This window comes from Typopeltis vanoorti, chromosome 9 (assembly GCF_054136105.1).
Source record: "Typopeltis vanoorti isolate ZY-2024b chromosome 9, IOZ_Tvanoo_1.0, whole genome shotgun sequence".
Classification (NCBI taxonomy): domain Eukaryota; kingdom Metazoa; phylum Arthropoda; class Arachnida; order Uropygi; family Thelyphonidae; genus Typopeltis; species Typopeltis vanoorti.
In genome coordinates this window covers 43904028-43918783 of record NC_143557.1, presented here as the reverse complement: position 1 = coordinate 43918783, position 14756 = coordinate 43904028, and the positions used below count along the sequence as shown (strand labels likewise).

Below are 14756 nucleotides of genomic sequence, written 5' to 3'. Positions count from 1 at the left end.
ATCATTGGCATTTACAGCATCATACAGATTGTTATTATACCTAAATGTAAAAAAGCGGGACATCCTCCAGATCTAGTATCAGGAAAACTGTTGAAGGTTGAAATCCGAGCTTAGCAGTGAATGTAAGTCTTCACACTACGTTGGAAAGACAAAAAAGATGTTTTCTGCTGCACAATCCATGAATGGAATCCATGGAGAAGCATGGTTTCAAGAAGGATAAACCCACTGCTGTCCATGCATATATCAACACTATGGGAGGAGTCCAGAGGGACGATTAGTAGCTATCAGTTCATTCTGTAATGAGGAATCAGTGTAAAAAATATTCCAAAAAATAAGTGTTTGGAGATATATTGGATTTTATTATTTGGAACAATTTCCTGTACAAGAAAATAAATATATATTTCTACTAAAAAAAAAATAAACACACACACACACACACACACACACACACACACTCGGGTCTCTTTTTATACGGTTTTGAAATTATGAAGTGCTTAACTTCAAACTTACGTACCGTTGTACATAATGAACAGCATGATGCAGCACATGCTGGCGTAACGTAAGTAACGTGCAAGCAGTGAGTGTCCGTGAAGTTTAATTTTTCATCTGAGTAAGTGTTTTCATTATTAAGTCTAAATTTTGATAATTTTCATTTTACAGATTTAATTTGGCCCAATGGAGAAAAAAAAGCACCAAAGAAAAGCAATTTCTTTGGAAATGAAATTTGAAATTTTAGATTGCTTAGCAAAAGGAGAGGGATCTACAGAGATTGAACATTTTAATTTAAGCGAATCTACTATAACAGCAATTAAAAAGAATTAATTCGCAATAAGAAAATCCATCATTCTGGCACAAAATGAAGTGCCAAATTATCATAGTACTCAAGAGAAGCTTTATTAGAAAAAAATTGGAATGAGCTCTTTTAATTTGGATTGAAGAATTAACTCAAAGAAGAATTCCTATAAGTGGCTATTTAATTAAATAAAAAGCACTCCGGTTTTATGAACAGATGAAGCTTTTGGAGCCATCTACTTTGGCTTCCCAGGCTGATTAAGAATTTTTGGCTAGCAAAGGATGGCTAACCGGATTTTTAAAAAGGAATACACTTGATAACGTGAAGATTACAGGCAAAGTTGCAGCCTATATTTTGCATTTTTAAAGGAATTTTTAAATGTTACTGAAAATATTTTGGGGATAAATTATAATATTTTCGGGCTAAAAAAATATATATATATATATATAAATATATTATATATATATAATATATAATTATATATACTTGCATAATATAATTATAATAATTTAATTTCAGTATTTTATATTTTTCCAGACACTTGACAATGTTTATTATTAACCAGCCTGTCAAAATTTGGACTCAAAGATTGTGGTGAGCATATGACCTTCATTATGGTACAATGGTTGACGTCGGTTAATCTTGATCTGTGGGCTGTTTTGTTACCTTTCATACATGAGAATAATTGTTCACATAAATAGATGCTTCCAAACATAGAATATTTGCTGCAAACTTTTTTATTTCTGAATATTTTTGACCTAAATAACTGTATATTTTTGGTACTGGTATTTCGCTTTTAAAATGGAATCATTTTGGAAATCAATAAGTTCCATTTGAATACAAACAGGAGCTGTTTTGAAATTAAAGGAAAAAGGATCCATAAAAAGGGAAAAAACTTCTTCTTACTCCTTGAAATCTTTAAATCGCCTCTCAAATTCTTCTTTTATCTTTTCTAGTTTGGGACAATATTGAGAAAAGGTAAAACTTTGATTCTTATTGTTCAACTGTTCACACATAGGAAAGTAATTTAGAATATTCTCTTTTAAATGATTTTGAAACAAAACTAACTTACATCTAAAACTTGCTAGTGCATCATACATGTGTGTTATTAACTGATCTTTCCCCTGAAGTTTGACATTTAAATCATTCACATGTCCTGTAATATCAACTAAGAATGCCAGATCTTGTACCCATGTCTGATCATTAAGAAATGCAACATCATGATTTTTCATTTCTAGGAACAATTTGATCTCCTCTAAAAGTAAAAAAAAGCTTTTTAGAACCTTATGACAAGATAACCAATGAATCTCTGTGTAAGAAGGTAGCCCTTCAAATTCACTCTCCAAGTCTTTTAGAAATTGTGCAAACTGGCGGTGATTGATGCCTCTGGATCGGATGAAGTTCACGGCATTTGTCACAAGCTTAAGTACACTGCTCATTCCCAATATTTTGGAGCACAGGACCTGCTGATAAATAATGCAGTGGAAAGATTGCAGTTTTGGAATGCCTGGATACATTTCCTTTAACTCTGCTGCAAGCCTTGATAAAAAACCTTTATTTTTTGTCTGTCATTGCTGGAGCACCATCGGTTGTCACTGCTACGAGCCTGTTCAGAGGAAGTTGACATTTTTCAAAAATATCTTCCTCTGTAGTGGTTCCATGAATGGGAATCATTTCCAAGAACTCTTCAGTAATATCCATATTGTCGTCGCAAGCCCGAAGAAACAAAGCAACTTGAGCCACGTCGTGAATATCGAAACTTTCGTCAAGTGCAATTGAAAAGCACTGTACGTTTGTGAATATTTCTTGCAAATGGTCACGAAAGATTATCTGCCATTTCGGTTATTCTTTCGATCACAGTATTTTTAGACAAAGAAATATCGCGAAATACTTGCACATTTTTGGGACATACATTTTTGGCGGCTTTTATCATACATTCCTTAACCAAGGAACCGTCACTAAAAGGTTTGGAATGTTTCGCCAATAAATAGCTGATTTCATAACTGGCTCTCACTGCTGATTCATTATCTTTCATAATTTTTGAAAATATTTGTTGCTGACTTCTTCATACTTCTTAATATTTCTTCTCTCAGTTTACCCTCAAAGCTATTGTTCTTTGTGAATTTTATCGTAGTGCCTTTTTATATTATATTCTTTGGCGACAATAATTGTTTCGTAACAAATAATGTACGCAATTTTGTCCTTTGTTTTAGTGCAGAAGTAATTTAATTCCCATTTTTCTTGAAATTCTCTCCTCTCATCAGCAATTTTTCTTTTTCTTGTTGGCTTTGAAAGTGACATTGCCTCGGTCAATAAATATAGTATCAATATTATTAACAATTTTTATAAAAATGTTTGAATAAACCCACACAAAACTGTAGACCAGTGCACGATACTACTGCAAATAAAAATAAAAAAAAATAATAAAAGGGATTCTCTCACTGCTAGATTGTTGTTGAATCGTGTTCGGTGCACTGACTTCAAAGATCACTGATTGACTGTAGCAGGCAATTATAAACTCATAGCTGAATTCCCATGAGTGTATGCTGCGTGTCACGTGAACAGCTGGTAGCCAATAGAATTCAACTTTTTCAGTACGCTACAAGCAGCGTGCTGTAAATTAACAACGAAAGCATAAATATAGTTTACGACTGATTAGGATCGAATCTAACATTGAAATTGTGACATAAATTTTTATTATTTCAATTATATTATAGCAGATTTCTGCATCCATATTGTAATTATATAGTTTACGATTGATTAGGATCGGATCTAACATTGAATTTGCGATATAAATTTTTATTATTACAATTATATTACAGAAGGTCATTGCATCCATATTGTAACTATAAATCGTAAGAAAACAAATAAATCAATACCGTATTTACTCTAATATAACTCGCACTTTTCCCCCCCGCAAAATTAAAGCTAAAAAATCATGGTGCGAGATGTATGCGGGGATTTTTAGAAACTAAAGTTATCAGAAAAAAAAACTGAAAATGGGGATGACTTACCAAGAATCTCCTCTTCGCTACAGCTACTTCCGGCCTCGAGATCGGTTTCCTTGTGTGCATTGTCAAAGTCATCTATCCAAATAGCGTCATCTTCTTTTCCATTATTCCAAGTAAAAATTACAAGTAATTTACAAGATTTTAGATACGTAATGAACACCCTTCACGAATGTCTGAGAAGTGAAAGCAGAACGTGAAACAGCAATGGTAGGCCAATAGAGATAGAACAGCCATGAAGATGTGGATATGATTGGTGCGGTATTAACAAAAGATTGCGTTACCAAAGCCGACATTTTTGAGCTGAAACGCTAATTCCATAATTCCATAATATCTGAAACCGTCTTAACAACATTCACTCTATATGTCTTGGTTTTAACACATTTACGAATTTTATTGCAGCTTTGTGTTTGAGTTAGTGGGGCATTCGTGAAAGATAATGAACACCCTTCACGAATGTCTGCGAAGTGAAAGCAGAACGTGAAAGAGGCAGCAATGGTAGGCCAATAGAGATAGAACAGCTATGAAGATGTGGATATGATTGGTGCGGTATTAAAAAAAGATCGCGTTACCAAAACACAAAGTCAAGCTGACATTTTTGAGCTGAAATGTTAATCTCTTAAACCAAATTCCATAATATCCGAAACTGTCTTAACAACATTCACTCTGTATGTCTTGGTTTTAACACAATTACGAATTTTATTGCAGCTTTGTGTTTGAGTTAGTGGGGCACTTACACACATCTAACTAAAAACAACAGATTTTAGTTAGATACTGTGTTTGCCGGTGAAACATATGGTTTTGCTTAAGTCTAAACAGCATGGTTAATGTGGGAGGGGACATGTGATTCATTAGTTAGGGACGTTTTTATACCAGTTGTCTCTAATTGCAGTTGGGGAAGGCATGTTGTTTATCACGGGGAACGAGTTATTGTTCCAAAGTGAAAGTGGTTAAACTTTATTTTCGTGTGCGATGTACAGTACATGCAAAACTTTTTAATTTCTTTTTTCATAAAGTAAAATCAGGGTACAGGGGGTGTGAGTCATATGTGAGGGCAAGTTATATTCGAGTAAATACAGTATTTCTGTTTTATTATAAAAAGCAATCATCCTTTTTTTTAAATCTTTCCTTGAGTATGACACCCCTGATGTAGACAAATTGCTTGTGGATAATACCTTAAGTGACGATGATATTATTGGATGTTGATTAACTTTAGATACTGTCAAAAATCCAGAAAACGATAGTGAAGCGGAAGAAAATCCCCCCCCCCCACCCTTTACTGCAAATATAATTCGAGAAGGTCTGAAATTGTGCAATAAATTGGAAAATAATTTTCTTGTTAATGACACAAATTCTGAATGAGCCTTTATATTCCAACGTGAGCTGAAGAACCGTATGTCTGGATATCGAGAGCTGTATAAAAAATTAGTAAAATCATCATCACAAAGTTTAATCACTGATTACATTGTCAGAAGAAAAAAATCAACACAGAACAAGGGTGATGCTAATTTTGTTTGTGAAGAACTATTGCCTTTACCATACAGATCTGATGCGCTGACTATCTCTTCTGATGATGAAAGTCATTTTGCACCAGTTTACAAACGTTGCCGAATATTGTCTAATAGCGACGATAATTCTGATGAAAAAATGCAAAAAAAAAAAAAAAAAAGTTACTTTTCAATAAAATTAAATTAATAAAGTTTTAAAACAAACTTAGGCATTTTTATTTTCTACAATTTTTCTAAACTTTTTTATGCAATTTTAGGTTTATTTTAGTTCATTGCTTCAGTTCTATGTGGTTTTAGAAAATTATAGAACATATCCCTAATTTTTCAATGTAAGTTAGGTCTTTTTTGTGCGATTTTTTATATGCAGATTTCTGTGGAACGTATCTACCACATAAAAAGAGACCCGACTGTGTGTGTGTGTGTGTGTGTATATATATATATATATATAAACATAAATAAACACTGCATGCAAATATCATGTCTGCTATCTATATCTGGGAAATATATGCTTGCTAGCAAATTTGTTTGTTTCGCATGGGGAAGAGCCCTGATTTCTAAAAAGGAAAGAAACTGAGATTTTTCTGTTGTTTCAGAAATCTCATGCTCACAGTTCTTACAGAGCAAAGTTTTCTGGATGGGCTATGAAATCAGTTTTCCACAACGAGCAAATGCCAAAGTAACATTTGGAAGTGTTTCCACCATTCGTCCTAGAACATATCACGCTTAAAGTTTTTCATTACTTGAAAGGAAAATCAAGAAATATGGCTACTTTCAGAATATAGAATATATAAAATAGTGTTATTATTATTGTTGTCATTGGTAGTAATATTTTAAAAAAGTCAGAGAAAGGGACTCTTTCCATGTACATATCAATTTATATGAGAAAACGTATTGTTTTATCATCATGTAAACTGTATTCTATAATAACAGCATAGTTATTATATAATAAAACATTCTATTATTCTCATTCACTCAGGAAGAACAAATAAAATAAGATGAACTATTACTGTTGTCAAATATTTACTTTTAATGGGAAAGAAAGAAAAACAGTTACTATTAGAACAAGCAATTTTCCAAATATCTACAGAGTAATCGTCAACAGAAGATGTTCAGGTTAACTCGTAATACTCAAATTCTGTTTTTCATGGAAAATCAATTTTTATCAATCCGGAAAACATGCTACAATTGAAGAGTAAATTATTTCACCAAAAAAATATATAAATAATAACGTGAACTTTCCCCTTGCCAACACACAGCACTGATGTGATATGGGTTCCAAATTTCTTGTGTGGGATATATATATGATACCTTCCAAACACTTCTGAATAGTAGACTAAATCATTCTCTGAGATGTTTTATTTCTTAAATTTTGAAACATTCTGTGTATCACCTAATGCAACTCTATTTTTGAAATTTGCCTATTATAAGATTGTTTTTAGCAAATAAGAATACAGCTTGTCAAAAGTGAAACTTGGTCTATTAAATTTTCATAGCAGTATGTGCCACAGATTAAAAATTTTCAAAGTAGCACTAATAGTATTTTTTATTACAAAACAGCAAAGTTTTGTAATAAAAATTTCTGCTACAATAAGTTCAACAGATTCAACAATATTATTTATTGCCTTATTTCTTTTTCTTGTGTGGGAGGAAAACGCTAAAATGTAACTCTAATTATATCAATGTTCTGTTGGCAAAAATAGTAAGAAAATAATCATTTGCACTTTCTTTTCAAAACACAAAAAAGAACATTGTAAATTCACCCAATGAAAAAGAAAATGATCCATATTTTTCTTCTGTTATCATCTGGTCTTTTTCTAGTAGTACAAAGAAGAAATCACTGCACATAACATGGGAGAATACAAGAGGGCATAAATCTGTAAATTGATTACATTATAACTAATAGAGAAATCATGCCAGAAAAAATTATTTATGTAAGACATATAACAGCAGATATCTCTCATAGTTTAGATACGTGGCATCGTTGAAGTAGCTAAACTTAAGCAACTATTTTACACTAAAATGCATGAGCATGTTCCCCAGTTGATTTACGTTTGTAACAATTGTCTTGTTAATTTTTAAAATAAATTCTCTGAAATATTTGCAGATTGAATAGGTCTATAACACTCCACCCACAAAAAAATAAATGATTATATAAAATATATGCATCTTTTATTTTAAATAATTCAAATCCTTTTTTCAAGATAATTGTATGAAATAATTTATAGTTTTTTGATAATAAAAGTAAAACTGATCATTATAAATTAAGAAATTATTTTTGTATAAATAGTCTATCAGCCTGTAAAAGAAATGTCAGTATTTCTGTATCAGGATGTTTGCTAATCAACAACTGACAACGAAACAAGACATTCTTGATGTATTCTGCACTACAGCTTGAGGCATTTTAGTGTGACTTCTGACAAAGTGTTCTCTCTTTTCTTTCTCAATAGCAGTGAGAGTAATCTAAGCCTATAACTTTTCCTCCAGCTGAGATTATTATTACCGAGTATTTCTAAGATGTAAATTATTTCAAAAATAGCAACAAGCAGCAGTAGAAGTAGTAATATTTAGAACTTTTTAATAAAAAGAAACAAAGATAAACACTACTGAACTTTCTTTTGTGTGGTATGAATACAAACAGTTTTACATGGTGAAAATATAGCATAATATTTCTAAAACTTAGAATAATTTCAGCAGACAGCTGAATAGCTGATTTTCAATTGCATAGAAATGGTACAGAATTAGAAGCTTCGACGGTACAACAATATTATTGCCTTATTTCTTGTCAAAACGGTAAAACGAAGTAATAGATTTTCAATACTGTCTGTGAAAGCTTTCAAATCAGTAGAAATTTAGAGTAGTTATGTAATTGAGTTCCACGAGAAGAGAAGAGAAGAGGAGAAAACTGAAATCTAACGATCCATATAATGGTATTTTGCAGGAAAATAAAGCAAAAGGTCCTTATTCAAATTAAGGGGATATTAAATCCCACATTGTTTTAAAACCGAATAAGAAACTCAAAGATTGGAATCAGAGAGTTTCATGAAGAATATAGTAAACTATAAAAGTATCGGCGGTTACTAGCGTGAGCTAATGCAGGTAGTCCTAGTACGTAGTACAATCTCAGGCAACTCGTTGCAAAGGTGGGGAAAGTTCTGATCGCTAATCTTTGTATTTTCCATAATGTAAAAACACATTTCCTAGGAAATGTATGCTGTTATTACATTATGGTGGGAGGTCACTACCCAGACCAGTTTCAGCCTTTTTTGAGGCTTCATCAGTGAGTAGCTAGACCAAATAGATACCAAAGAGTATAGCGAAAAGAACTATATACTCTGCTACACGAGTTGCAAATAGGTGCAACCATTAAGTTACTTAAATATAAAGAGCCAATAGGCTTCATTTCGGCGATATAAACATTATTCAAATTAAGGGGATAGTAAATCCCACATTGTTTTAAAACTGAATAAGAAACTCAAAGATGGGAATCAGAGTTTCATGCCGAATATAGTAAACTATAAAAGTATCAGTGGTTACTAGCATGAGCTAATGCAAGTAGTCCTAGTACGTAGTACAATCTCAGGCAACTCGTTGCGAAGGTGGGGAAAGTTCTGATCGCTAGAATATGGTCTAGCTACTCACTGATGAAGCCTCAAAAAAGGCTGAAGCTGGTCTGGGTAGTGACCTCCCACCATAATGTAATAACAGCATACATTTCCTAGGAAATCTGTTTTTACATCATGGAAAATAGCAAGATTAGCGATCAGAACTTTCCCCACCTTTGCAACGAGTTGCCTGAGATTGTACTACGTACTAGGACTACTTGCATTAACACATGCTAGTAACCGCCAATACTTTTATAGTTTACTATATTCGGCATGAAACGCTCTGATTCCAATCTTTGAGTTTCTTATTCGGTTTTAAAACAATGTGGGATTTAATATCCCCTTAATTTGAATAATGCTTATATAGCTGAAATGAAGCCTACTGGCTCTTTTTATTTAAGCAAAAGGTCATATTTATTTCAATAAATGTTATTTAAAATTATAAATATTTGACATATTTCCAATGCAAACAAAAATTTCAAAATTCGTGAAAAAAAATTGCTTCTATATTTGTCAATAAAGTGAAAGAACATAAAGTCTTGGTCTGCTGCCCTGATCTGAAGAATAAAAGACAGCAAATTTATCACTACTAAATTGATTCATTGCAAAGGCTGCTCTGTGGTCATTTCAGCATTGATTATTTATTTCTGCACATGTGAAATTTGTTTTCTATTTTTGGGAACAGACACAATATATAAATTGTGCAGCAAAAGAAGGGTCAAATATCATAGGACAGTACAGGAAATTCCAAGTAACATAAAGGTCGCTCCACCACAGTTAATCCCCTAATGGCTCTAAAATCGCTGTTAAGGGATTAACAACAGAGGAGGGTAATAATATCATAAAAGGTAGAATGCCAATGAAGTTTTGATCCATGAAAAATACTAGGGTGGTCTGGATATCTCATCCACCTCAGCCGGTAGGGAGGTTAATATGTGCACCTATTCCTATTCCAGTGTTTACCTATGGAAGTGACACATGGGCAAAAACTAAAAAAAAAAGGCTGGTTGCATGTGGCTCAAAAAGCCTTGGAGAGAAGAATTTTCCACATCATAAAATGGGACAGATTAAGAAATAATAGAATTAGAGAGATGACAGGAGTAGAAGATACTGTGAAGTGATGTAAAGGATGTAAATGGAGATGGGCTGGCCATATTAATAGACTGCCAGATGAAAGTTGGACAAAATTAAGAAATGAATGGACACCAATGGAAGGATAAGTCACCAAATAACAAGATGGAGGGGATGATCTACAAAGGTTTGACATGAGATGGTGGACAATGGCTAAAGAGAGACAGAACCAGAAATTTAAGAGGAAAGCCTATATGCAGAAGTGAATGTAAGAGGCTAGAGAAGTAGTTCTCAGATTTATTTCTGATCATTTTTTTGGCCTTTTGTTTCCCCCTCTTTTTTTTTTAAGAAAATGCCAAGTAGAGTAATTTAATTTATTAAAACAGACTTCACACTTACTTTTCAATAGTAAAATCCATCAGTAGTTGTTCTAGCCAGTACTGCCATTTGAAGCTTCTGTTCTGTTCTTGAAATGAAGGAGGATACTAAGTGGAAACAATACAATGATTAATCCTCAAAAAATCAGGAAAATGAGTAAGTCATATGAAAATGTATTTAATAAAAAAATATGCTTTAGAGTATCAAGAATCTTAGAATAATTCAATGCATGTATACAAAAATGGGGATAGGATTATAGCACTATAACAGATGTATGGTTATTAAGATAAAGAAAGTGCAAAAAATGATTATATTTAATTTATTTAAAATGTACATCTTGCCTCATTTCAAAGAAATCATTATTATTAAGAGATACCACTCCAGGGAGTCAATAGCTCATCAAGGGAGGCCATATTATTCACACCAGATGTCATACCTGTTCTTGAATTCATTCACACTACTTGCAAACACAAACACCAATGGAAATTTATTCCAATCAGGCACCACTCTATGAGAGAAAAATCTAGCTTCCACCCCTGCCTTGACAGCATTCATTCTCAACTTCGAAGAATGTCCTTGTATCCTTTCCTCACTCTCCATAAAATGATAAATTCCATCTATAAATTCTGTAAAACGCTTTCAGAAGTTTGTAAGTCTCAATCATATCACCCTGTCTTCTCCTGTTTGCAAGTGTCTACAGCCAACATATTCTCAATCTGTCTTCATAATATCAGTATTCAACAATCCTGATATCATTTCTTGATACTCTTCTTTGCACTCTCTCTCTCTCTCCAATGTATCAGAATCGCCACAGAAACCAGAAGACCAGACTTGCACGCATTGGACCAAGTGAGGTCTTATCAAGACTTTGTAAAGGGGCAAAATGGCTTCCTTATCTTTACACAAGGTTCATTTCAGCATTGCAATTCTCTGAGTTGTATTTACAATCTTTGCTTATGAGCCTTAATCTTCTTGTCTAATAAAACTCCAAGATCGCTAGCCTGATCAGTTTCTTAAAAGCATAATCCCACCAATATAATAAGACGTTGTATATCTAATCACAGCAGATTGCATGACTTAACATTTATCATCATCAAACTCCTGACATGTACTCTCAAGGGGTGTACAGGATATGATAGTACTACATGAAAAATTTACATCATTACTAACTTCCTATTTACAATTTTCCTCCAAATCAGTCTGTCACCTGTCAAGACTCCAAGATTACAGATCTTATATTTCTATCGTCTAAGGCACTTTGTACCATATCAATCCACCTATATCTTGGTCTTCCTCTTGGTCGTTTTCCTGCCAACCTGGCAGAAAACACTTGTTTTGCTAATCTTCCCACGCCCATTCTGTATAAGCGACCATACCACTTGAGATTAGCTCTGCAAAAGCATTCCTGGATGCTGACAATGTCAAGTTCTTTCCTAATATCCTCGTTTTTAATATGATATTGCCATTGATGCCATCTATTCATGCCTCTAATCTTTCTCAGGACTCTCTTACCTGTGGTCTCTGGTCTTGGGTCAAGTATTTTACTTCTGACCCAGCTCTCAGATCCATAAGTTAAAACTGGTTTGAACACTGTCTTGTATACAGCTAATTTAGTGTTCCGACTAATTTCTCTCTTATTCCATATGAATTTATTCAATTGACTTCCTACCATACCAGCTTTGTTGATTCTGCTGTAGATTTCCATATTTAATTTACCATCTTCAGTAAAAATCATGCCTAAGTACTTGAAATGTTTTACTTGTTCCACAGGTTCTCCGTTCACAACACAGTTGACATTTTCAATGATTCTACCTATTTTCATTGTCTTTGTCTTTTTATTGCTGACCTTCATACCATATCTATTACAACAGCTATTCAATTTAGTCAGAGAATCTTGCATACTTGTAGCGGATTTATTTAGAAGTATAACATCATCTGCATAAAGCAAAGAGCTGACATTAACATCTCTAATTTTGATATCATTTTTAATACCACTTTCCTTCATAATGTGATCCTTATAGATAATGATTAACAGAGGGGATAATGTACATCCTTGTCTCACACCAGATTTAACCTTAAACCATCTTCCTGTACTTCCTTCAATTCTAACTGCTGACTTACAACTCAAATAAAGACTAAGTATTGCTTGATATAAAATTCATTTAGTAATTTCTCTAATGTTTCTGCTGCAATATTACTCTAACCCATTCCAACTTAATACTCTCTAATTAGTTACTTTTAGCCTGTGCCATGTGGGTAAACATATCGACATCAGTACATCACAGAGAAATTTTTTTAGAGTGTCTCCTGTCTAGACAGTACGGTCACTTTAATTTGTACAAATGGTGATGAATTTTTTTTTTTCAGCGATACGGATTTAAGCAAATTAATTTAGAGCTTTCATTTTTACAGGTTGCAGTAAGATGAAAAAAGGATAACATTAATATGAGAAATGTTACATTAGTGTGCACATTGAATCTAAGACTGTAAACGTGTGCATAAAATGTTTTACATAATAGATTTTTCAAAGATATCATTCTTAATTTATGACTGCAAAAACTCTATATATATTACTATATTTTTCTATTTTTATTTGCATAGATTTTTGTACTTCATGTACTATACATTATGTACAAAGAGTTCTGATAACATACCTGAACAACAACTGTAGCATATGTATTCAGAAGTTCAACACAACTCCGTAACTGGGTTTGTTGTTGGATAAGAAGAGCTCCCAAATCAGATTCTGCATGTTCACACTAATTTGAAAAGTTAACATTATTAAAATTCTCCAAATGAACAATTTATCTGATTATATATGTATACACACACATATAAATTGGTATAGGAAATTTACATTAGCATACTAACTAAATACTCAACTCACATATAGTAAAAAAACAAGAGAATGAATGTATTTACAGTTTTACTAAAAATAATGCATTCACTAAACTGAATCTAGATGTTTACAAGGATAATGCAGAAATTTTATTATTTATATGGGCATCACATGATGTTGCAGAAATCATTACAGGAGGGCTTTCACTAACAGATTCACTGTCTACATAAATAAATGGTGGATGGATAGTCAGTCACCATAATACTTGCACATGTACAAATACATGATGCTGAAGGAGATGGTACAGGTCACTCCTACCTTAGGAGTGAGGTAGGAGTGACCTGTAGGTTTGTAAGGACAGCTGGACTTAAATATTACATTAAAATAATCATAATCCCAAGATCTATCGTGCAGTTAAGTTTTAATTCTTTGTTTTATTTAGATTTATTAGCCATATTTTAATTACTTTTAGACTGCTGAGCTCCACCTTCCCTGCAATTGCCACAATGAGCAGAAATGAGTCATCACTAACAACAGCTGCCTGTCTGGGCCAGCAGGAGTAAAAGATTTCGTGAAGCTCAATTTCATACCTCAGAAAAGATATCAGTCGTGGTATGTGGTATGTGGGAGACACTGTTGAGGTCAGGTTATGGCCAGAAGAATGGTCTATATGAATGCCATGTCCAAGAGTCTATCTCCTATCACTACACTTCCCAACTTTGTCCTTCCATCTAGCCATGACCTGACTGACCTCAACAGTGTCTCCCACATACCAGTACTCAGACTACATTGCTAAGCATGACCTGGAAGAGTATATGGCAGTGGAGTTATGCACCAGTTGACTGAGAAGCCTCCTGACTAATCTCTGACAGGCTCACTTTTGTGCATTATCTAGTGCCTGGCCTGCAAAGGTCTCTGGATATGTTTGGCATGCCCTTGATCCTTGAAGAATATCACTGCACAGGAATTGGAATTAACACAAAGTGGAACCTTTTCACATTTAGACCAGGCATGCCTTTCCCAATTCAGGTCTTCATTATGTCAGGTGATGAGCATTTGATTGGCATTGCCTTCAGCTGAGAAGGTATCCTTTTGTGGGAAGAATACTCACTGGATTGCTAGAGCCCCTTTTGTGGAAACAGGCTACTCCACAGAAAGGCAGGATTCACTTGACAGGGAGAGAGGCTGTATGTTGGGCACTGATAACCCATTAGAGTACTGACCTTTATCAGTTGCTTTCAGCAATGCTACCTGAAAGTAATGCAATGCTAAATAAAGCCAGCAATGCTAACTATCACTACACTTCCCAACTTTGTCCTTCCATCTAGCCATGAATGAACTTATGAAGAATTATAAAAACATGAGTGACAAAAACGAATCTCTCAAAATCAAATCCAATAAAAAAGAGAGACCAATCATGACACACGAATCAGGCCAAAATCTCCAAAATAAAAAATACCTTCAAATACTCATTACTAATATCCACTTATATCATCACTTGAACTCCGTAGAGCCTCTGTCAGCATAGACAGAGCCTTTGGTAGGAAAGACCTGGGT

The 14756-nt window shown here is 33.6% G+C and overlaps 1 protein-coding gene across 1 annotated transcript in view; it reads right to left on the bottom strand.

Annotated features, from left to right (window-relative positions):
- The window catches only part of nonC (serine/threonine-protein kinase Smg1), a 1124353-nt gene that overhangs the window by 426613 nt on the left and 682984 nt on the right, over positions 1–14756 (bottom strand). Inside the window, exons 50-51 of the mRNA XM_090398044.1 lie at positions 13015–13119; positions 10382–10467 (exon numbers count right to left, since the gene is read on the bottom strand). Coding sequence (XP_090254170.1) covers positions 10382–10467; positions 13015–13119 — 191 coding nt within the window. The remainder of the gene's footprint in view (positions 1–10381; positions 10468–13014; positions 13120–14756) is intronic.